At 38.8% G+C, this 25,636-nt stretch overlaps 1 protein-coding gene across 1 annotated transcript; it reads left to right on the forward strand.

Moving 5' to 3' along the window:
- The first annotated feature begins 1,258 nt into the window (after nucleotides 1-1,258).
- LOC140937940 (atrial natriuretic peptide receptor 2-like) lies at nucleotides 1,259-24,336 on the forward strand. Its single transcript, XM_073387501.1, has 21 exons — nucleotides 1,259-1,349; nucleotides 8,034-8,746; nucleotides 9,345-9,649; nucleotides 10,968-11,109; nucleotides 11,262-11,471; nucleotides 13,554-13,644; nucleotides 13,736-13,832; nucleotides 14,230-14,322; nucleotides 14,969-15,046; nucleotides 15,364-15,468; nucleotides 15,930-16,001; nucleotides 16,267-16,432; nucleotides 17,266-17,412; nucleotides 17,714-17,891; nucleotides 18,436-18,576; nucleotides 19,132-19,255; nucleotides 20,595-20,663; nucleotides 21,502-21,676; nucleotides 22,387-22,485; nucleotides 23,196-23,287; nucleotides 23,653-24,336. Exons 2-21 carry the CDS (start codon nucleotides 8,047-8,049, stop codon nucleotides 23,761-23,763), a joined length of 3,195 nt encoding a protein of 1,064 aa, XP_073243602.1. The 5' UTR covers nucleotides 1,259-1,349; nucleotides 8,034-8,046; the 3' UTR covers nucleotides 23,764-24,336.
- Nucleotides 24,337-25,636: the final 1,300 nt, after the last annotated feature.

Genomic DNA, 25,636 nt, shown 5'->3' on the forward strand with positions numbered 1-25,636 from the left:
GAGAGAGTATGTCCGAAGTCTCCCGTAGAATCGTTTTTCAGCAATGCTCGTTATATATACCTTCGCTGGGTTGAATTTTGAGTCATAGGTGCTAGACAATTTGGAACAGATATCTGTTGAAAATAAGCTTTAAGACAGAATTCTGCGTTTGAAAATTAAAAAAAACACACACCTTCGAAAGCTTGTTGATGAGTTCTTGGAGCTGAGCGGTATATCGGGTACAAAGTGCTGTCACTAAGCATCTTTTACATGAAGTATCATTCAGCGTTGAGCGCAAACTTTTTTCCGGTTGTACGTGGAAATTGAATTCATCATAGCCATACAAATGAGGTACTCTGACTGTCTGAAAACTAGAGAATGCATCATCAAGATGAGTTTTCTTTTTACTTTTTAAGTTTGAAGTTTACTCCAACTCAGAGTATTCTAGGTTAGTTACGCCAGGCTAATAAATATTAACTGAAAAACACAATTACCCATGCAAATGAATTCGCAGAATAACACCTGTAAATCTTATTGAAACCTCCCTTAAATAATGCAATCGTTTCCTCTTCAACAAACTTTTAAAAGAGATACGCCCTTCTTCAAAAACTCTTCGGAGGTCCGCCAAATACCGCTCAACCAGTTGACACGAACCTCTCCCTTCACTAAAGATGAAAATTACTGCAATCGACAAGACTTACAATTGACACAAGCATGTTTAGATATCAGTAACTTTAATTGACACCCACCGCCTTCTTTAATATGACTTGCAGATTTGCGGAGCAATATTGGTTTGTTCACTGTAGTCAATCCATCTGAGGTTCATAATTTTCCTTTCTCGAAAGAGAAAAGAACATAACAAGACGTCGTCAAGGTAGGGTACTTGAAACATTTTGGAAAATTATATTTCCTTGAGTAATCGGTTGTCGCAGTCAACTGCTTTACCTGATGCTTACAACTGATAATTTCAATTTGCACTTAAGCAATGTATTTACAAATACATCAATTGCTGTATCTGTCAACTGTGCTTAGTTAAATCTTGTCTCAAAACGCAAAAGACGATGTTGTTCATAATGTAGTTATTTTATATGTATTTATATGTATAAAGGTAAGGTTATCTTAGATAATTAGTGTGTTCTTTAGGAAAAAGAGAAAAACCCATCATCATTCGTGTTCATCACGTTTATGCCAAAAAACTATTACAAAATTAACAACAAAAATAAACGTAATTCAAGCACCTGTTACCAAGGACTTATATCTCTATTTTTTCCCAGGTGAAATGAAAGAGAATTCTTACCAAAACAACATTTTCGAACTGAACTGTATTTTGTGAATAAGCGTCGTCATGAAGTATACCTTCAAAGTCGTAGGTACGCCAGGTATAGTTTCTCTCCATCCATTGGACTGTGTTTTCGTCAAATAAAAAAAGCTACATTGTAGGAATAAAATTCAAAGTAAAATAAATAATAATGATAATGAGGAAGTTATTATTCCTATAAGGCTATTATTCCCCTGATGAAAAATCTACAAAAGAAAATCTATGTGGGTGCGGAGGTATATTTTCCACCGCCACCCACGTAAAAGAAAGGAGTACGATAAACATCTCTTCAGTCAATTGTGATTCATGGGAACTGAGAAACTGGGAAGTGCACTATTATGAAATAGTATATCAAGACCAATAGTCTTCCTAATGTGTAAATTTTATTGATTGCAATTTTGCTGAGTCATATATTCCTCATTTCAGCAGTTACTTACTTAACAAAACGTCGAACACTGAATAACGTTTGGATATTACTAGTTAGTATAATATACTAAAACAGTGGATAGTGTTTTTCGAGCGCTCTGATTGGCTACTCAATCAGTGAATACCCTGCACTATTCACTGATTCACCTCTAGTTCCTCCGAGCGAGCGACGCCAAACTCGCGTACGTTACGAGCAAGTTACAAGCAAAGAACTTTAACAACTAATCAAGAAAGCTGTTCCCGAAATACATGAAGAAGGTGACGAAGTTCGGTTTGGAAGTTTTAACAGGTAAAGCTTTGTCTTTTTGACTTGAATTTATCGATAAAACCGGTAAAAAAGTTTTTTGTTTACAAATGCAAATTAATCTTAAGTCTTGGGTTACTATATATTTAGTTGACTTGTTCATAAATAATCTTAAAAACTAAATTTAATGATCTTTTTTACAGATTGATTTTAAATACAAAAAGAATTCACAACTCCTTTGGAAGAAACTTCCCCGCAGGAGCTAAACAAATGCCTTCAAAAGTCTTATTTGTCGGCAAGAAAAAGCGACGACCGCGGCCGTTCGGTCATCGCGCGCCAAAATTGTAATCGTTGGCAACAGTAAATGAGTTAAAAATAATCATTTTTGTGCTCAATTATCTCACTGTTTTAGTATATACTAAAACAAGTATTCTCCTCAGTGTCGGTGGCTAGTGGTGGATATTAACCTCAAATATTCGTGTCTCCACCTCTTCCAAGCATGATTTTTAGCCTCCCTCAGCCGCTTGCTAAATGCACTTGTTTCTTCTTCATCTTCTTCTCCCTCAATGGGGTGGGCATTTTGCCCCAGCATCAAAATGTTTGGAGTTAACACTTGTTCCTCCCCTCCGTCGCTGTGAAGGTAGGCTAAGGGCCAGTTGTTCAAATTCTTCTCGACGTCGATAAACACAGCCTCGAGTTGCTTAAAAGTAAGGTGTGTCCGACCTAGTCTCTTGTGAAGGGTTTTCTTCACGTCCTTGAACAAACGTTCATACGTGCCTCCCAGCCAATGGGATCTCGATAAGTTGAATCGTCCGTTTATGTCTTGTCTGGCCAGGTAGGCATGTAACCTTTCGCTTTTCCTGATGTTTTTCATCCAGGTTGCTGTAGACTTGAATACTGAGGCGTAATCTGATATCATGACCTTGGGCCTTGTTCTCCTGGCTATGAACAAGTTTAACTTTCTCTGAAATTCTACTGCCGTCTGGGTCTTTGTCAATTCTAAATGTACCGCTCACGACTTGGCGTAAGTAAACAGCAAAATGCAACACTTTCCCTGCTCCTTCTTTGTGATCTTGACAGCGATAGCTCCTGCAAAATCTATTCCTGTAGTCTCAAAGGGTCTGCTGGCTTCCATGCGGAACTGTGGCATGTCTGCTGTTGCTGTAGCTCCATAAGGTTTCGTGCTGAAAACCTTGCAAACGTTGCACGTGTTGACCATTTTCTTCACTTTCGATCTTAGTTTTGGAATCCACCATTCTTTTCTTATTTCTGCCATAGTGTTGGCCACTCCCAAATGTTTGATCTTTAAGTGAAGATGTTGGATTAACTTCTGTGTAAAAAGACAATCTTCGAGGTAAGTTAGTCTGTAACCAGGAATCCTTCCAACGCACTTAAGTACGCCGTTTCTTTATCTTCTACCAACCTCCACCCTGGTGTCTCTGTCTCTTGCGGAATTCTTTTCTGCACAACGCCCCTTTCCGCTTTTCCTCATCTGTTTCTTTGTCAACGTGTTATCTTTGAATGTTATGGTCCAGGCAGTGATTCTCAGTACAGTCCAGTACGGTTTGCCTTTCAACAACTGATCCCACTCGTAAGGCTTGTGTTCCAGCGCTCGCTACGACCTCTTTCAGTGGCTTTTCTTCCTCGCTTGCCCCCGTTAAATGCGCTATTGTTGGTTGTTCTGGCCATTTTTCTTCGTGCTCTAACCACCCGGGTCCAGTGAACCAAACACCTTCCTCCATCTTGTCCACCGACGCGCCTCTACTTCTTAGGTCGGCTATGTTCTTGTCTGTTGGGCAATATTTCCAAGACATATTGAGCTTCTCTGTTACTGTTGCTATCTTCCGGACTCGATTTGCCACAAACACCTTCCAATTATTTCCAGGATTCATCAGCCAATAGGGTGCCACTATACCGTCCATCCATATGGTGATGGAAACAACGAGCCACCTAGTTAGAGCGTGTCGTACGTTATTGGCCATGTTTTCTGCCATGTGTCCTCTCACCAGCTCTAGTCTGGGCATCGTAGCATTTATCTTGGAGATTCTTGACTTCGAGGTCACTACTCCTTGTACTGTGCCAGTATCTTGCTTAACTAGGGCTATTGTTACTGCAGAACAGGCCAGGCTGCTTGTGTCGGCAAAAAGGTGGAGATCAATAGATTTGACTTCATTACACTGTCTAACAAGGCTTCTAGGGACCTTTACACTTCAGAGTTGAGCTATCAACTTCAACCAGGCTTTCCCTAGCTTTTCAGACACCACTGCATTCCATCCCAATTTCTCATCACAAGCCTCCCCGTAGATGCGTTTTCCCTGAGCCATGGTAGGGGATAGGATGCCTAGCGGAACATACTCTTTTCCAAGGTGACTAAGGATGGTTTTCTTTGTGTTTTCTTTCGTTACTGAATGGCGGAATCTTGATTTCTTAAGTGTCGTCTTCCTTGTCCCAAACCTGCCCTAGTATTTTGCTGGGGTTTGGCATGTTCTTATCTTCCAACTCTGTTAAGTTTGACTCCCACTTGCGCACTTTGAACTTGGCATCTTCTAGTATGTGAGTAGTCTCTTCTTTAAACTTCCTCATTTCCTCAATCTGTCCTCCTGTCTTCATAAGGTTGTCTACGTAAGTGTTAGTTCTCAACTCTTCTACCGTCTCCGCAAAATTTTCCAGCTGTTGGTCAATGTGGTATCGCAGAGTGGCTCTAAAATGAAAGGACTGGCTTCTGCACCGAATGGCACCCTTGCAAATCGCAGATGCTCCTTTTTTCCGTGTAGGGTGAAAGAAACCGGAAAGCGTCCCTGTCTTCCTCCTTTATTACAATTTGTAGGAATTCTTTCTTGATATCTCCCAGCAGAAGGTTCTCAGACATTCTTGATCTAATCATTCTTTCCCACAGAAGGGGTTCGAGGGATGGGCCAGTGTTCATGCATTCATGCTTGCAGCTAGGGAATGAGGTTTGGCACTGGCATCAAACACCATTCTGACTTTGGTTGTGACAGCTTCTGTTCGAACGACAGCCTTATGTGGCAAATAGAATACTCGTTTCCCCGTTGGTTTGATTGGGATTCTTTCAACTACCCCTTCTTCTAGCTCTTCTTCAATTATATGCGTGTACTCAGCCTTTAACTGTTCCTTTTGTCTTAGTTTCATATCCATGTTCCGTAAGCGTTTCCGGCTTTGTTCTTCATTGGTTCCATCTAGTTTTGCCTCCGGTATCCAAGGAATGTTTACCTCGTACCTTCCCTTGTGCTTCCTTCCTATGCTCTCTTTGAACTCCGTGTAGACATCAAGCTCGTCATCCTCACCTCTGTCCCTGACCCACAAGACGTCCAGGCTGTAAAGCCGCTTATAGTCGCTTGTATCTCTGCTGAAGAAGCTCTGGCTATCTGAGTCGTTCCCACCATGGATTACCCAGCCAAAGGTCGTTCCTTCCACAATTGGCTCTCCCGGCTGTCCCTTGTATACTTCTTCGGTTCTTATTCGACAATAGTTACTGTCTCCCAAAATCACGTGTATAGGGTACTTGTCGTCAATCTGATTCTAGAACCTGTTGTTTTTAGTATGCTGGTACTGCTCCTTTAACTTGTTTATATCCGGTCTTCGTACGGTTGTGAAGTCTCGCAACTTCGTTCCAGTTACCTGAATCTTCTCACTCGCTTTTCCATCCAGTGACTCAATTAAGAGGTTAAAGATAGGCATAGATTGTCTCTTTGAGCCGTTTACGGTGGGAATCTCTCTTACCTCGTGACGTTCAGCCTTGAGATTTAACCTTTTGGCCGCTTCGCTTGTAATAAAATTCCCCCCATTTCCAGTGTCCAGTTATGCCCAAAAAGCTTCTCCTTTTATCTTTATAGGAATTATGGCTGGTATGGACCATTCATCGGCTGAAGGAGAATAGCTTGTTAAGACAGTTCCATTGTCTCACCGGGTGGTCTATTCTTATCCTTGTCACAAAAACTTGTATGATGCTTTGACTTGCACTTGAAACATTCTCGGCTTTGACATTGTTTCCCCTAGTGTCCTGCGCGGCCACATTTGAAACAAAATTTCTTTTCTTGGAAGAACTGTCTTCTTGCTTCTATTGTGTTAACGACTTCGCATGCGTCTCCCCAATGCTTTTCCTCACAAAAGATACAGACCGGGTCTCCCTTTTCCTTATTATACCAATGCTTCTCTCTTTTCGGTCGTACACCTCCACTGTCTCTGGGTGCATTATCTACTTTGTGTCTTTTCAACCACTGCCGAAGGTTGTTTATCAAGACCTCCATATCTCAGTTCTCCCAATTTTCGTCGGTGCGCACAATATCTGTCCTCAGCTGCGGTATTTTGTCAAGAGTGGACATCACGAATTCCCCTAAGCATGTCGGCCTCGCCCATTGTCAGCAAAGCATCGTAATTTCTGCTCACACTCTCGTAAAATTCCTGAATCTTCAAGTAATTGGATCTGTTGACGACAGGGAGGTTCACTATTTCTTCTACGTGCGCTCTTCTTGTGCGTTCACACCAAATTTGCTCTAGCCATACTCAGATTTCAGTCTTTTGTAGCCAGTTTCACCAGGCTTTAGGTTTGCTATCTTTGCTCGTACGTTTGGATTAACCATTTCCAACAGATAGCCGAATTTCTCTTCTGCGCTGATCGATGTGTTGCGGACTTGTGTGATAAACATGTTCTCGAATCTAACCCAGTCGGTGGGCGTTCCTTTGAAAGGTGTTATCATCAATTTGGGCTGTTTTGCTGTGGTTGAACGGGCTTCTTTCTCCAGCTCTAGCCGTTGATGCGTCACCTGTAATTCTGCATCAATTTTCTCCTCCCACGTACGTTGTTCGTGCTCTTCTTGTCGCAAACCTAACTCAGTTAAACGGCGCTCCTCTTCTTGCTGCTGTTCTTGTTTGGCTTCCAATCGTTTCCTTTCCATCTCCTCGTCTTTTTCCTCTCGTCTGTTATTTAAGAACCTCGCAAGCTCTTCTTTGTCCACAAGAAATGTGGAATACTTGGCCTTCACGTCCTTCTTCCATTGTCTCACCGATCGAGGAGATACACCACGATCTATTTTTAATTCCTCTACTTGCGAAATAAGATTCGATAACGTGCCCACGATTTTCTCTGCTCGTCTGTTGGCAATATTCATTTCTGTGTAATCCCTTAGCTTAATTAGCTCGTCCGTTTCGACCAGAAAGGACTTGAGTTTGTGTATTTCCTTGTCTATTTCTTTTTCTAGTTTTTGTTCGTCCTCACAGATGTGCCGCGTGTCTGCGCTTTCCTCGCCGTCGCTCATGTTTTCGAATTCCTTTACTCGTTGTGCAATAACCAGTAGAAGTCCGCAGTATCCTGGTCTCGGCACCACTTTGTACCGAACTTGTGGAGCACAAAATAGCTCGCTTAAATCGTAAATCCTTCTTTTATTTAAATCATCATCCGCTCGTACATTTTCCTCTCCGACCAATCTCAACAAAAGGTAATTTTGCACTACTCTCTGTGTCAGCTACTCCGATTTCAAATGTCAATCAAAAAAGGATAACACTGATGCGATACTAAAAGAGTCACATCCGGTTTAAATGAATGTCACGACATTTCCAGTCACGTTCCGGTAAGCAGTATAATGCAGTTCTTTCAAGTTTCAATCGCTGAGTTCCGTGTCTCCAAACACGTTTGCTTTATAAAGCCTTAATTTTTTTTTTTATCACTTTCCAATTGAGTATCGAATAAGGTATATTTTTTTATAAGGGTGTTTGCCAAACCGAACATTTTGATCATGAGCGGTCATTCTACAAACAGGGGTCTGAAATCCATACGTCTTGACAATTACATTTCGTTGAGGCCACCGAGGCGCTATTCCTCACAGATGTTTAGCAGAACGTGTCGCAACATTCAGTTTAAGACAAAAAAGGCCAGTTAGCCAAATTAACAGGTCATTTTCTGTATTACATTGCTTTAAAGAGCTTTTTGTTTCCTTTATCGCTATTCTCCAATCTCTGGGCACCTAGCTACTTTAATTGTCTAACGAAATTTCTTTCAATTTTCAAGGACTACTTTTATTGTATTAACGTTATTGTTTTTAACTTTAGACTGATCTACAGTATGAAACTGGTTTTCGTTATTTTCTTAATTTGGTGCTGTGATGCCGACTTACCCAAGCAAGTACGTGTAGGCGTCCTGGTGCCAATAACACCAAGATTGAATGGTGGATTTAGTGTAGGAGAAGGCATTAGAGCAGCTGTTAAAGCCGCCTTTGACGATATTAACAAAGATAGCACTATACTGTCTGGTCTGAATTTGACGTATGTGATTCAGGACAGTGGATGCAACTCAGTGAAAGCTGCGGGGATCGCTGCTGACCTCATGCACTCCCAAGCTTCCATAGATGCCTATATTGGTCCCGGATGTTCAAGAGCATGTATTTCAGCTGGACTTCTTGCACAGTACTGGAATAAACCAATAATATCCTTCTCTTGCTCGTCATCTGAGCTAGAGGATAGAGAAAAGTACTCAACATTTGCCAGAACTCAACCATTTAGCCGGACGTACTCACAAATTACACCATCGCTTCTACTAACAATCATGCTACACTTTCAGTGGAAAAGAGCAGCCATACTTGCTACAGACGACTCTTCGACAAAGATTTGGACCCCAGTTGCCTTTGAGTTAAAGAACGTTTTTAAAGAAAACAACGTAACCGTTTCTTATTTCAATGTATATAAATTGACCGGAGATATAACAGCTCAACGTAGACAGGCAGAGATTGAGATGGTACTGCAAGAGACCGCGGAGAATGCTCGAGGTAATCCTTATTTGTAGTGTTAAGAACCTCTAAAGATTAAAAAAGTAAGGCGGTTACACTTGCAAGATTCAAAGAGGCTTCAACGGCTTTTTTTTAAAGACAAAAAATGCGATATTCCAGGTAGATGGCTTTAAGATAGGCACAGGAGAATGATATGCTAAGATGTGTAACGATATAGATCCAAACTAGCCAGGCTATTAGGTGCTTCCTTGAGTCATTACACAGGCTTGATCAATAGTGAAATTGAACGCCGAGCTGGTTGTGCTTGTTAATGCACGCAACAAGGTTTTGCACTTTGCATCAAGCATCTAAGGAAATACAAAAAAATGGTTTAACCTTCAAAAGGAGCCCCACAATTTCCTAATTTTGACTCACAGCCCGTTACATGGCTAAGAATATATTCACCTTGCCTTCTTTGACGGATCAGTGTTCACTGTGAAGTTAACTTCCAGTTAGAACAAGAAAAAGTTTATGCCCTATGCACTTTGGGTAATAACAGCTTCTCAGAAGGTTCTTAAAATCAAATTTACAGTGACCGCCACTGTAGCCTAGTTTTAAATTTAATAACTTGTTTTTTTTTTTATTCCTTTTGTTGTAGTTGTCTTCATTTTGGGCTCCATAAGTGAAGTGATGCGCCATTTGATGGTAGCTAGGACGCTTGAAATGTTAAACGGCGACTACGCGTTTATCACTTTAGACTTTTTTGTCTCAGAATATCTAGCGACGTCTTTAGCAAACCAGTCACCGTCATTGAATAGGAATGAAACGCTGGAGTCATTTGAAGGATTAATAACTTTGTCTGTCAAGAAGCCAAGATCCGATGAGCTACATAATCTGACAAAATGGCTGAATAATGGACTAAAGAAAATTCCAGAATACCAAAGTCACTCCGCTTCTTCAAGGGTAAACAGAACGTTATTTTAAAAATATATATCTCCCTGGATTTATGACAACCGGATTAGCAAACATTTTGTAATTTCCCTCAACTTCCCCTGTCTCAGCTTTTTTACTGTGTTCCTTGCTTATGTACTTTTTCCTTGGTTGTTTTCTTGTTAGAGATTTGTATAGAAGTGGCTGTAGACAGAATTTCGCGAATTTTTGTCACCCCAACCCCCCCCCCCCCCCCAACCCATGTCTATGTGTCAATCAGTTTGTTACCTGTTCCATGCGAAATTCTGTCGTTTATCGCACAGCGAAAAAGGTAGTGTCTTCCTAGCTATAACCAGGCACTCTTTGACTGCCGTTTCCTCAACTTCAAAATTTCCAGACTGAAATGACATCGGTTTGAGACTTCCCGGCGTCAGATTACTGCGTCATTTTCAATTTGGACTCCTTGAAATACTTCTAGGGAGCACTAACTTACTGCCCGACGTCAGATAAAGGCTTTTAATTGGCGTTTGAATGACTTTTTATTGTTTTAAATTACCAAGTAGCAGAATGAGTTGATTTCTTTGCTAACCCGGTTTTAAAAATCCAGGTATTTACATATTAAGTTGAAAACCCCTTTCATGGTAAATTAATCAGTGGCAAAGACAGTTCGTTTGAATCTGAATCTAATGCAGTTTAGCCTTTGTAACTTTTTCAAAAAGTAAATCCCTGAAACAAATTTAACACTTGGGCTCCGCATTATAAAATCGAACCAAATAAAAGTTAAGGATTGGTCATTAATGTTAATTTAATTCAATTTATATTCCTTGTGATAGAATTTGGTAGTTCGCAGGTATGAAAAGCATAAAAATAACGTAACTCTACTTTTTCCAAAACTTACTGCCTTGAGTTTTAGTTACATTTCTGAACACCACTTGAGTCAGACTATTTTGAAAGGGTGGCCGTTCAGGTCAACTTACTCAGAAAGTAAACTCCTTTCTCAAACTTATCTTGGTATTATGATTATTATTATCGTTATCATTATCATTGTCACAGTCGCTGTCACTGTCCTTGTCATTATCATTATCATTATCATTATCGTCATCATTATCATTATTATTGTCTTATCATTATCATTATCATTGCCATTGTCATTACCATATTGCAATTATCGCTGTCATTTTCATTATCTTTGTCATTGTCTTTGTCATTGTTATTGGTATTGTCATTATAATTCTCATTACCATTATCATCATCATCATTTACTATTATCATTACTATTACTAACAATATTGATCCTGATAATATACCACAGATATTTCCTTATTTTGATTTTTTCCTTTCGAGGAAACAGGCAGCCAAGACCGCGCCTTACCTTTATGACGCTGTATGGCTCTATGCACATGCACTGAACCGTACTATCACTGATGGCAAAAACAAATCAAACGGTACAGAAATCTTGAGAAATGTCATGACGACTAAACCATTGTTCACTGGTAAATATTGCTTGACCCTTTACCACTACACGTGTCTTTTAGTAATTCCGATTAATTGTACTGTAAAAGTAGCCACCAGCCGTTACCAGAACAAGTGGTTCCTATCTCATGGGTCAATTTCAATAACCTGAAAGTATCATTCACTTTTGCAGGGATGTCAGGACCTGTCATGATAGATAAGAGAGGAAATCGAGTGCCGGCTTTCGTATTTGAAAATATTCAAAGCAGTTCAAATTTACCCTTTTTGGAGCTTAACGTTAACGGAACTGAGGTCAAGCAGTACACAGCAAAGGTCGTTTGGCCGGGGGGCTCGACCAGAATTCCTGATGATGAGCCGAAGTGTTTGTTTGATCCCTGTAAAGGTAACAAGATAATATACACGTAAATGCTAGGAGCCCTTAGAACTTTTGAAACTCTTGTATGGGAGTTCCCTGAAAAGAATCTCAAAGTCCTTAAATGGGCCAAAACACCCAGTTGTCTCTGATATTAAACAGCTTGCAGTAGTTTTAAAAGTAGCTTTGTTATGCTTTAGAGGCAACCCTTCCCTGGAGTGACACAAAGAAACATTATATGGAAATCTGTCCGTTAACTAACTCTTCAAGTTCGGCGATCGAAAACAAATAAATGGAAGAGGCTCTTCAACGATGGCAGCGATGAAAGCGATCTTTGTGACGCTGTTCGCTGAGGTCTAGAATAAAATTCTATATTAAGGCTGGTTTCCGAATAATGTTTGCGATGGCCTGAATCGTTCAGATCCCTGGAGTTTTCTCAGCGATCGCAACGCTTTTCTTGATAACCAAAGGAATTATGAGGCTCTCATTTGACTTTTGCGTGGAGGTTTTAGCGGGTAAGAATTTGTCAGTGGTGAAATTTTAATTCACACGGATGAAATATTACAGTTTTAACGAAACGAAATTTTGTTTACTGGCCAAACAAACTAATTTGTCTGAAAATGTGAATTTTTGCTTAACCGACACAAAATCTCGCATCGATATATTAAACGTCGTCTTCTGCAAACTTAGTGTTTTGGTTATTCGGTCTACACATCTGGCACGATAAATTTTGCCGTCACTAGAAATTTGGCCACGCCTGTTCATCAGAAACTCATAGTTTGTGTATTTTTCACTGAAATTTGCTTATTTCGCCGAATTTTGGTGAGGTTTGCTAACTTCACTTTTAGCTACTTCTGCAAAGTAGTGTGGTGTAACTTGGGAAGAGAATATAGAACCTTTTCTTACCTCAACCTAACCCCTATCGATGACATTAAAGAAAAAATTATGTCAAAAACGAGAGCAAGTGCTTCATCACGGGTTCGAGACACCGAGAAACAGATGAAAGCACGAGGCCGTAGTTATTCCTAGTAAACATGTGAAAGTACTGATTTCTCTTACACTACTTCTTCTGTCGATAGACCGTATAGGCGAATCTTTGTTTACAGTTTTTGCCTCATTAACATACGCGTTTCATTCCCTAATCAACTTATTAAGAAAACTCTGAATATTGAAAGAACATTAACAATTTCAGTTATCTCTGGAAATTAGAGCCCGGTATACCAAATAGTTTCGGAGAAATTCTCTTCCAAATGCTTAAAAGTTTTCAAAAAATGAATATGACCTCCTTAGCGTCTTCGCCACCCAGCAATTTCGCAATTCTTGATTGCTGCTATTTCCTTTAGTATTCAATGCAAAGAGCTGTAAATTGTACAAACTGCTCAAATTAACCAGCAATTTCAACTTTCGAACCCAATTTGTTAAAAAGGACGACATCTTCTACGGGTTAACTCATATGTTAATGAGCAAAAATGTAAACAATTATGTCAACAAAGATTTGTCGACGCGAAACTTCGTTCTAATGAAACGAAATTTCGCAACGAAATTTCGCCTCATGCAGAGAAATTTCGCTTCGATTAATCACCTTGCTGGCGAAATTTCGCTGCTTTTTCGTCTGAAGCGAAAGTTCGCAATTTGATTGCCGAAATTCGCGTAATTTCGCTTATTTCGGCAAATTTCGTTTGCATTTCTTTTGCACAGTACTGTATATACCGTTAATTACCTAAACAAAGTTAATAATTATAGGACTATCTCAGTATAAATGGACGAATTTTGTATCGTCAATGTAAAACAGCTGGATTTCCTATACCGGGTACGAATCTAACAGCTCGTAGCCTGTGGACATCCGCTTACTCACTTATAGACATCTCTTTCCCATATTTTTATTTTAAGAGGCAGTGGCGGTGTACACATTTAAGTACGTGATAGGTGACCATTCGATATTATTCGCTTCCAAGGGATTCTAAAAAGCCCCAGGGCACAAGGCGGTATTAGCTTGGAAGTATAGGGATTAGAAACATTTTGTCACCCACCAAAGAACAATGACCAGCCAATCTTTCTTCAAACGGCCTAAAAGAGGTTGAAATACTATTTAATTCTTTATATCTTTTCAAGAAATGGAGTTGGATAGCTGGCGCCTAATTGTTGTCGCCGTTCTCTCTCCGCTTGCTGTTATTTTATCTCTCTTGGCGCTCTATCTGTACAGGTATCGATTTAAAATGTTTCATTCTTTAATAAAATGTGATGAAGTATTTTTGATTTCAAAAATTCCGTTGACTTTTCCTGGGTTCCTTTAGGCGCAAGAAATACGAGAAGGATCTTTTTAACAATGCTTGGATCATAGACTTCAGTGAAATTATACCATTATCAGTGGGTAACGGGTTTGCTAGCAAGGTAAGTAAACTGAATACTGAAATAGTCTAACAAGAAATTGGTAAGAGCAAGTATCGAGCCTCAAATCATTTGCAAGTCTGATCTCAGGAGCGGACAGTTTTGTAATCATTGCCACAGATACAGATTTGTAATTAAATAGGGGACCCGCTCATCAAGACCCAAGATAAGATGGTCACAAAGCCTCGAAAATAATTTTTCCTGGCCAACCTGTGCGGCCTCAGTTTGGCCTATTGGGCCCTCCGAGCCCCACTGCCCCTCCTCTACATCCCCCACTTGATATTGCATTTGGCCTCCAGGGCCTTCTAGGTTTTGATACGTTTAAAGACGTAGGTAACCGTTTTGCATAATAAGTTGTGACAACGATGTTTCTTATTCCTTGTTCTTCGGTATGTTGCAGGTTGCTAAAAGCTTTTCGTGCGTTTCCCAAAATTCTGCCCAAACTGAATGGACTGCGGGGAAACAAGCAACACCACTCGTCGGTCGATACAGGGTAAAGCCTTACAGCTTTTTACAACATTTCCTTTATAATATCATGCAATCATTTAAAGAAAAAAATTAAGACTGAAAAATTCTTTTTGAGATTGAAGTTTAAGTTTGATACCTAAAAAGTGGAAGTAAAGGAGTGAGGAATTAGTCCTTTGAGGTCTTTTCTTTTCTTCCTTGTATTGTTTGATCATTTCATTACTGTTCTTATCATATATATGTTACTATTATTGTTATTTTCAAATTGTTGTTATTATTACTATTATTGTTATTTTCAAATTGTTGTTATTATTATAATATTATTATTATTATTATTATTATTATTATTATTATTATTATCATTACGAGGAAACAGGCTGGTTAAAGTACTTCGACTAGAAACTGTCACAGTCTCTTTTTACAAAAGATCATGTTTCCAGAAATGGCACGCTCAGTGTGTTCTACGGTAGGTATAAATTCCCCCAAAGAAAAACTTGTTAAAACGGACAGCAAAGAAACAACGCCGCAAGCATCCGTGTTACATCGGCTTCTGTATGACAGTGTGTGAGGTCTGAAACATCCAGGAACAAAATAGCTGTCCGTAATAGTACGCTGTCTGTAAGTTGTCGATGCGAAGAGATTATAATGTAAAGTATTTTTTTGTCTTTTTATAGGGAGACCTGATAGCTATCAAACGTTTGCACAAGAATTTTGTCAAATTATCTCGTGACATTTTAATAGAGCTGAAACAGGTGAAATAAATCACTTGCGTACGTTTTAATTAGATAGGTACAACACTAAACATCGATAAGTCAAGCGGCCCTAAATTACCGAAGGATCTCTAATTTGACATTACTAAAGGTGCGTCCGCGACTGCGCTCTTTGTGCGGCACTGCATTCAAACACAGTTCTACCGATCATCTTGAAGAGGAGCAGATCTCTGGTTTAGCCTGACAGATTATAGACGCTTTTGATACTCTCTATTACAAGTGAAAAAAATCGTGACATTTATTTCCACTTACAGAAAAATACTAATTGTAAGTTAAATTATTATTATTTGTTTGCGAAGGTACGCGACCTAGTTCACACGAACCTCAACCCTTCCATTGGAGTGTGCGTCACTTGTCCTAATATCTGCATAATCTCAAACTACTGTTATAGAGGCAGCTTAGAGGTGAGAAAGTTCCCCACAAGTCATAAAAACGGCCAGGAGGGGTCATTACTCGGAGGGTCAATCACGTGATCTTTTCTGTAGGTTACCTAGCGGCCAACGGAATGTGAAGTTGTTGTCTTTTGAATTAGCGCGAAAGTACTAGTTGAGGACAATTTTAAACGCCTTCTACTGGAGACGGGACCCCTAATTTGTCTGGTCATCGGAGCTACTGGAAAGTCCAGCGGTTTGTGGGGCAAAGGTAACCTTCATTTGTCAGTTATTTTAAGACCCTGATTGTTGATCTGGCCCCGCCGCCACTTTCCACTGTGCCGTCAATTAACGCTTCACCGACTGAGCTAGTCCTGTCACGCGGTTGGAAGAATATGAAAGGGTCTGAAAGTGACAAAGAGTAAGAACAGCGTTAAATTTACTTTAACCATGACTGATTTCCTTGGAACGTTTTAACGTGGTCTTCTTTTCAGGAAATATTGGCAAATGATAATATCAAACTTGACTGGTTCTTTCGTGCATCCTTTGCTCAAGACATTGCCATGGTAATTATTCAATTTAGTGCTATAAAACCCATTTAACATCATTCAAGAAAAGAAAACAAGGAATATTACCTTAATTGATTTTCCTTGTCACTGTATATAGGATTAGTAGTTAAACTGATAAATTGTAACTAAATCAGACTATAAGATAATCGAAGCAGCCCACTGTTCCTCTTAGTTTCAACAATATTAAAGGAAAACTACCATCATTAAAGATTGCGATATCGTTGCATCTTTTTAACGATAGCAATTTTCAAATTTCACCTAGGGAATGTCTGCGTTACATGCCTCTCCCTTACAAGTGCATGGTCATCTTAGATCATCCAAGTGTTTGATTGACAGCCGGTGGGTGTGTAAAGTGTCGGATTATGGTCTGCACCTTTTAAAGTCTGGTCAAAAGCCTGAAGATGTTAGCGAATATACTGAATACCAAAGTAAGCTGAGAGGTTTGAACAGTTCAAATAATCAACTAACGAAAAAAAAACTGTTCATGCACCCTTTCCCAAATTTGCATTAAATTCGTTAAGAGGCAAAAAGTTGAAAAGGAAAGATTAACCAAAGCATCTTTAACCTTTAAAACAACAGAACCCTTTGCGTCGCCTGATCTGTCGTCATATATGTACTCTAGTTGTGGGAATTCAACACAAAATATCGCAGAACTAAGTTAATTAATCACGATTTTTTATACCTTATCTAGCTATTTAAAATAATGAGTGAAGCTAATTCCGAGACAGAATAGAAAATGTTAAATTTTTTGGTTAATAATAAACAAACCCCAGCCAAACCTCCATTAACGGGACACTTGCTTTGGTCCCGAGGGTATCCCCTGAATAGAGGCTCCAGAGTACATCATTTTCCGAAACAGGTCAGTCCGTCCTTCATATATTTTAGTTTTAAAACAACAAAAGTAATTTCTCTCGCGGAGTTTTAACATCAATGGAAGGTCCATGATGATAAGCTGTTACATGCGTTTATTAAAGTGGAATCAATGCAAAATGTACAGTTTTTTCCTCATCTTTCGAGCTGACCGCTCCCCCATTTTGTAAATTAATTATGGTAACAAGTTTATATGCTCCTGAATGTAACTGTAATTTTAGGCTTGCAATTCTTACTATTAATTCGTAATTTGATTTGTGATGCGCATTTGAGCACATTATCCATTGGGAATTAGCACACAACAAATTGTATGTTATCTTCATCATTGTCATCATCATCATTTTCATTTTCATTATCGTTATTATCATTATTACTATTATTATCTGTTTAGAACTTTTTTGGAAAGCACCAGAATTTCTTGGGGAGGATGTAGATTTACCATTTTCACAACCAGGTGATGTGTACAGTTATGGAATTATCCTCAGCGAACTACTCAGTAGAGAGATGCCATATTTTTCATATAATATGAGCCCCAAAGGTAGGTTCTTTATACCATTATATTTTTATCAGTTTATGATTTCAGTAAAGTTTGTTCTTGTCTTTCTTTTCATTCATTATTGTCAAATTCATTGTCAAATTCATCGCACAAGTGTGGAATATTTTACTCGCACATGCTCGGATTGGCTAACTCCGAAGGTGGCGGACGAATTATTTATTATCCTAACAAAGTATTTTCTTTAGCAAAGGATATTCGTGAGACTCGTGAGCCCCGAAGTCGTCTCATTTAAACGTTCGCAAATGATCGTACTGGAAAGTCTGACACCATTTTTCCTCTTTAGATATTATCAAACAAGTAGCAAAACAGCTTATTCCTCAATTCAGACCTGAATATCCGACTGACATAGCGGGTGACAAAGGCGTCATTCGCTTGATGCAGATGTGCTGGGACAACGACCCTCTTATGAGGCCGACATTTTCGGAGATAAAGTCAAAGTTGAAATCACTTAATCGAGGAAAGTAAGTCTCTTCGTTCATCACAACTTCAATGCCAATGTAAATAAGCATTAGACGCAGTGCAAAATATTGACCAGTCCAGTTCCCGTCTGGATTAAAATTGTTGTTACATAAGTCATGATTCAGATCTAGGCTCGTGTGACGGATGCTATATATATATTTTACCTGCGTCATATCCGTAACCTGTCAGAATTTATGTTCTTCGTCTAATGCCAAATCTGCCCAGCTAAGCGTATCACCCCTTCCTTCATATAAAAGATTTTATAAAATTTTCATTCGTGAGAAAACGTTGTAAGGCTAGCTCCACCCCCCAAACCTCACCTCCCTATTGCAAAGTGGGCTAACCCATAGCACTGAATCGAGTGCTGAAAATGGACGAGTCCATTAAGTGAAACTAGGCCAAGATCTAGGGGATATAGTATTTAATAAATATATCTTGGAAATATAGTATTTGTATAGTGGTATCTTCAGAACTAATAGTGTTGGCGTTTTGACTCTGAAGCAAATAATGGTGGAGCGATGTAATGTTTGCGTCTCCTTTCTTCAGGAATTCTAACATTGTTGATAACATGATACGCATGATGGAAAACTATACAGACCAGCTTGAACATCTTGTGGACGAGAGAACAATGCAACTGGCGCACGAGAAGGCTAAAACAGACGAACTACTTTACAAAATGTTACCAAAGTGAGTACAGTAACTCTTATAGTTTTTAAGGTATTTTCAATTTTTGTTTGACATGTAGAATTTTTCATTTTGTACTTGATTCATTAAGACGGTTTTTAAAATGAAATTATTGCGCCTCCCTGATTTTGAATGCATGTTTATGACTCAGAAATCCTTTTTGTCCATAGCTCGTGTTTATGTCTAGATTTGGACCCTTGGGATATAATTGTCTTTGAGCCTGATCGCCATGTAAATGTACTTTGTTGGCCCAGATCGTTTGGCAATTTCACGACGAAATGAAAATCCAACATGGCAAATCTTACTGAGATGACAGACAGTTTAAGTCACGACGTAATTCCAGGCCACATGACGTCATCTGGAGCCCTTATGCTTAAATATTGACAGCTAGGCTCACTGTCAGAGCTCAAAATTCTAGGCCGTTTTTTTTCGTTCTGCCTTCTATCCCCTGTTGTTTGAAGATTGTTCAAAAAGCTAATCACTTCGTCGGCTTTTGAATAATTTCAGTTCAAGTTTATAATTTAATTTATGGCCAACACTGTCCTTGTTTATGTTTAGGTCAATTGCAGACGACCTAAAACAAGGAAGATCTGTAACGGCTGAAAGTTTTTCTAGCGTAACAATTTGTTTCAGTGACATCGTGGGCTTTACTTCCATGGCCGCCCAATGTACACCAATGCAGGTAAAATAATCAGAAAGGGGTTAATTTACATGCCGGGTCTTAGAACCTTATTGCACAGTTAGCTTCCATCCTTTCCGTTTTTGTGCAAGTGAGGTTAAATAACGTTTAAGAGGCTGGAAATGGTTTTATCAACTAAATGCGCGCGTTTTGCACTCAATCAAAATGTAGCTAACAAATGTCGCAACACCGGAAATTGAATACTGACCAAAAGCGCGTGAACTGGAAATCAAACAAAGTTTATTCAGTGATCAGCCGTGGTCATTTGCATACAAGCAATCTGTGTCATCTTATTTGCCATTTTCACATTTCCATAATACACCTTTTTTGTCCCCAAAACTTTGCACTCATAAGCATTGTCTTAATTTTCTTCTTGGGACCACTAAAGGCAAACATTATGATGCAATTTTTGGGGGGGCGGGGGGGGGGGGGGGGGGGGGTGGGTGGGTTGTGGGGTGTAACTACCGAAGGCGACTTTTCTTTATGGTATGTGACAGCATTCAAACGCAACAACAAGAATGGATGTCGATGAAGTTGCTATTAATGACTTTGTTAAATCGATAGTTGGTTTAAACTGAAATTAAAATATAAAATAAACTTACAAAATGTAAAACGGCTACAAAGCGACAAAATAAACCGAAAATGAAACTAAAACACGGACTGAAACGTACATTGTGTAACAGTGTAAACCATGAAGAAAGTAAACTCTGCCGATATAGGAAAAAACTGCGCGATGTGCACTCCACTAGGTGAAACTTAAAAGTGGCTAAAGTCTGGAACTTAAACTTAACTAAAAAAGGTAAAAAAAATAAAGATGCAAATGAACGCACTACTTTTCCCAAGGGGGGCTGATTAGAGGTGGCTACTGTTCTTGGGTGTTTGATACAATAGGAGGGGGTGGGGTGGGGAAAACAAGGTATATTATGGGAAATAAGTAAATTGGAGAAATCTGAGTTTGGGTCGTATAGATGCCACATAAAACTGAGAGAGGATGAGTCATAATTAATAGTTAAGTAGCTTGTGAAATTACTTTTATATTGCTGACTGATGAGAGGTTCCTTTAATCATACAAAATTTCTTCTCTTCATCACATTGACATTTTTTCTAACATTCAGTCATTAAAAACCGAGCCCGAAAAGCACTTTAGAAAGTAACACTTTTGAGGCACTTTGAACCATAATAATTATTTCGAAGTCGTTTTCTCGTCATTTGTGATTGTATATCTATTAGTAATTATGGACGGTAATGGCAGTAAATGAATGAATAAGGAAATAATTATTGCTGATCGCCAATAATTATGCAGGGAACCATACCAAGTTTTCATCTTTTGTCTGAATTGCAGGTGGTGCATTTTCTTAACGAGTTATATACCTGCTTTGACAACATAATTGATGCACATGATGTTTACAAGGTTTGAGTCTAAAATATATTTCTATTAGTAAAGGTAATAGCATGATTTGTAGTGATATTTGGCATAAATACCACAAGTGATATTTCAATATTGTTATACGTAATTTCACCAGCCGTTATGCGAGTGAAATTTGAGACAATTTTGAAATATCACGAGTGGTATTTATGCCAAATATCACGTACAAATCCTGCTATTATTTGTTTATACTTCTACCCGCAAAAGGTTTGTAATTTTCACATGTAGGTGTTTCAAATTAAGCTGAAACACCACTGCTCTAAGCCAATCAAATTGCAGAATTTTCTCATGTAGTAATATAACTATAAATATATTACTATAGCGTATTCTTAACAGATACGACGAATAGGTCAGTGTATCTGGTCATATAGCGTAACAAACACCTCCTTTGCACACTGCTCAGTTTGTAAATTGTCGATTTGTACGAGAGCATTATCGTGTACGTCCGATCTGCGGTACGCGCCGCGCTGTTCCAAATACTCTTTCAACTCAATCGATATTTGACCGATAAAGTTCTCGACATTAGGTAAGCGTCTCTAAAATATGGGATAGAGGTAGGGATAGGATAAAAAAATCAGGAGATTTTGGTCTAGAGAAGGGTATCATTTATGGCAAATTGCCCATGCAGTAGTATGAAGTTGAAGTTGCTGTTTCAAAAATTGAATCTGAGTCTGGGTAAGGGTAGGGATTTTTGGTGCCTAGTCTAGAATAAAGCATGAAGCAGAATCGCAGGTTTAAATTCGTTTATGGGAATCGAAATCAACTTTGCTTGGGAACGTACGCTCCCTGTATGTATTTCCAAGTGTACCTCTCTTGGTAATAGGTTGAGACAATTGGTGATGCATACATGGTGGTATCTGGTTTGCCTGTTCGGAATGGTAACAAGCATGCGGGAGAGATAGCTACGATGGCGTTACACCTCCTGAGTTTCACGAGAGACTTTAAAATCCAGAATCTACCCAATAGCAGACTTCAGCTGCGTCTAGGAATTCATACCGGTTTGTTGATTTGCTTTTTCATCAGAGTTTTTACTCAATATGAAACATCTTACATATCATTATTTCTCCGTTTCCGTGTGGCTCAACTCTTCCAGGTAATCCTCCATAATCAGCTAGTGTTGACCAAATTTAGAAGATGCATACTTGCCGATATTGACATACGATTAACGATTGACGTCAGTTGTACTCAGGATAATCGACAATGAAGGGGCATACGGCGCGCTCTCTCAGAGATGTTTTGCCACTGTAGAGATACAAAAATTTCAGTGGGACAAAGATTTTCACGCGTCATGGCTCAAATTCAAATACAAATATATGTACATTCACCACATCGACAAAACGGCCCTGTATTAACAACATAAGATTCCTCTATCTCGGATTTGTTATTTATGCATATGCAAACAAGCTTATCAATAAAATACAAGAACCCTGTTCTAGTCCATCTCTCAGGCTATGCTTACTGCTTACGCCCGGAATACGAATAAGAAAAGCTGATAAGCAAAACGACTCTCTCTTTACTTATTTTTTGTATGCTTTTAAACTTAAACGTTTTCTTTCACGATTCTTTTTCAAGGCCTTGACTCAAACTGAGAGACCCACCACGTCTGTTGTTTTGAAAAAATCAGAGAAAGCAGCTGAGTCTAATTATAAGCTGATCACATTTTTCACCATGTGTAGACTTTTTTTTTTCCTCAAATGTTAAATTATAGGGTCTTGCGTCGCTGGAGTTGTAGGACATAAAATGCCTAGATATTGCTTGTTTGGAGATACTGTCAATTATGCCTCGAGAATGGAATCGACTGGGCTTGGTGAGTGAATACTCTTAATTACGAGATTATAAGGGACTCTTCCACCTGTAGCGAACTCAACCAGGGCCACCTGAAATATAAATTTTATTGAGATACTGTCATTTTAATCTGATAACGAACTACACAAGGTATACTTTATTGTTGGGATCGTGACCTGATTCGTTGGGCAAGCAGCAGTGTCTTGGGCGGCCCCAATTGAATTCGGTGCACTGTTATCAAAGTTAGGCCCAGCTCAAACGTCGAACTTTTCAAATCATACAAGGTCGACGGTTGATTTGAATTTAATTAGTTTTCGAATTTGAATTTAATTATTTTCACGATGTTGACAATGATCTACATTGCTTCAGCTAGAGAAAAAAAATTATAAAGTAAGTTATGCATTAGGTTAGACACATGGAGAGTTTCATCGTTTGTAACGAAGTCGCTCCATATGGGCCAGTCGAACTTAATTCATGGGTCTACTCAAAATTAGATATGTTGGGCGACTTAACTGATTAAAACGTTGATCTTTTCGTTTACTTAATCGAAAAGGATTAGAATCGGTACATGAAAAGTTCGAACTTTGAACTGGACCTTGGGTTAATGAATATGATTAAGAATAATGAAAATGTACTTCTTTTGTTAATTATATTGAGTGAAACCCAGTGTTGTCTTAAACAAGATTTTCTTCTTCTTTTATTTAAAAAGTTAATATTTTCTTTGTTGATCAGCCTTAAGAATTCACGTGAGCCCAGAATGCAAAGCTGCGTTGGATCGTATAGGAGGGTTTTATTTGAAGGAGAGAGGTCCTGTAATTTTGAAGGTTGGTTGAGAAATAATGTGACCCCGCTAATCATCATCATCATCATCATTAAAACATTTCTCACTTCACGATTAAATTGTTTGGAAACAGCTACTCTTAATTAATCCGTCAAAGTTTTTGTGTGTTCACAGGGACCGTAAAAAGGCATTGTCTAGCACCTTTGAAAAACGAATCCCTTTTTTTTATTATTCAGATTTACAATGGGTATTCGGGAAAACGCATCATGCCTTTCCATTTTATCCCCTGATCACGAAATTTAAAGACTCTCGAAAAGCTATTTTTTTTTGGCATGGGTCCTGGCTTTGGTTGGACTGACTGGAATACTAGATCATTGAGCTGCTGTAGTTGTTCTCTTTTATTTTCAGGGAAAAGGAACCATTATCAGTTATTTCTTAAACGGAAAGGAAGGGTTCACTAAACCTCTACCGAACCTTCTAGATGCAGCACCCTTGTCAGAACATGAATTTAAACAATAATGGAGGAGCAAACGTTATAAACAAAAATGTGACACTTCACAGCGTATCATCATTCGACTTATCTCCCAAAATAGAATCTCTTTTACATAAGAAATGAAATATATCTTAATTAACGCAAAACGATGCGATATTACATAATTTATTATGGAAACATATTTATTATCAAAGCAGAGTTTACCAGACTGTAAATAAAAGTTATGCTATTTAGAAGTAAATTTGTTATATAAATTTTACTCAACATTATTAATCGCACTTAATCACCCTATCACAGTAATATTGGCATAGAAAATGTCCTCTTCTCTTGTTCCAAGAAACTCAAGAAAATTGACTTTCTTGTGAGGGGACTTAAAAAGGAAATAGATAAATCCATTAACAAATATGCAAATTACAAACAGATAAGCAAGTAAATGAATTATTTTAAATAAAGTTTATAAATTAAAACACAGAAAATGTGTACGTTTGTGATATTTTTCCTTTCCTTTCCTTTTTTTATGTTTTTATCTTATGGATGGTCTTTTTGGTTGTGCCGGGTATATACAGTGTAGCCTTTCTTCCCGGGATTTTACTTTAGTGTTGGGGCAAAGTATTCACGAATTCCTGATAAGTACATGTCCACACATAACGGCTTGGAAACTAAAATTTGATAGCATTTTGCTTTGAACGAGGGTATGGGCATGATTTTCAGTTGAACATGCCTAGCGAGCGTAAAAATTGCATTCAATCTGAGGATTAATGAGAGAGGGAAAATTTTATATATTTAGGCATGACAAAATTCAAGGGAACATTGGTACTTAGAAATTACATGTCATAGGCATGGAAAAAATGGGTTCATGCCCTCGCAACCCAAAATTGACTTAGCTAAACTTAGGTCCCAGATCTCTCGCCGGGTTGATAATTCATTCCCAGTTTTTGCTCGTCTGGTTTGGCATGCCGGGCATGCAGATCGTGCAGCCAGTGCCGCAGCCAGTTGGGTTTGCCATGCTCGGCATGCCGGGTATGAAATTGGCATGCCCAGCGTGACTGATTTTGATGTTCGCTCCCGCATCATATCCTGAGAATCACATGATCGCCAAATATATCTTAGAAGGTTGAAGTTACAGGCTTCATGCCTGGCAATAAATGCAGATTATAACAAAAAAAGTTATGTTCGACACAATGTATGTCACGGGATCGACTGGCAAAACTGAAGACAGAAGCCTGGATTTATAAATAAAAAGCACAACAAAACAACATTATTCATGCATAAAATAGAATACTTCACTTGCAATTACAGATCAATTAATCCTTTTATTTCAAAGCGATACTGACATTTCTGGGTCCAGATCTAAATTTGATCGCGGAAAAGCGTTTTAAACAATAAGATAACAAATCTTCTCCGTCAGTATAAACTTTATATCCATGCTTAAGTTCTATCGCGTCGGAATGTTTCTCGGTCAACAGCATTAAAAGACTGGTGAAAATTAAGCTTACCAGGACGTTCAAGTCAGTACGAGAGTACGACGTCAATACTGCAAAGACGTTCTGATTTGGTGAGTTTGGACTGCCTTCTCAGAGAGATTTTGCTTAGGTTTTCAGTGCGCTTCTTGTCGGCTATGTGAATTTTGCAAACTGTTTTACTCCTTGCTGACGATAGTCCTTTCAGCAACGTCATCTGCTCCATCCGAAGATACCCCGAGCTCGCACGAAATCGGCCGAATTTCCGCAGAAGTGTTTTCGGATGACGATGAATTTAGTTTGTTGTAGCGTGGCAGTTGCGGCGTCACGATGTCGTCATGTCTCTTCGCACTTGTTTGTCTTTTTTTTTTTTCTTGCGGTGCATGGTTGGGATGTTGGTGAATGCTGGACAAGAAATGGATTCTGCGAGAGACTGTAA

The sequence above is a fragment of the Porites lutea genome, chromosome 5 (assembly GCF_958299795.1).
Source record: "Porites lutea chromosome 5, jaPorLute2.1, whole genome shotgun sequence".
Lineage (NCBI taxonomy): Eukaryota > Metazoa > Cnidaria > Anthozoa > Scleractinia > Poritidae > Porites > Porites lutea.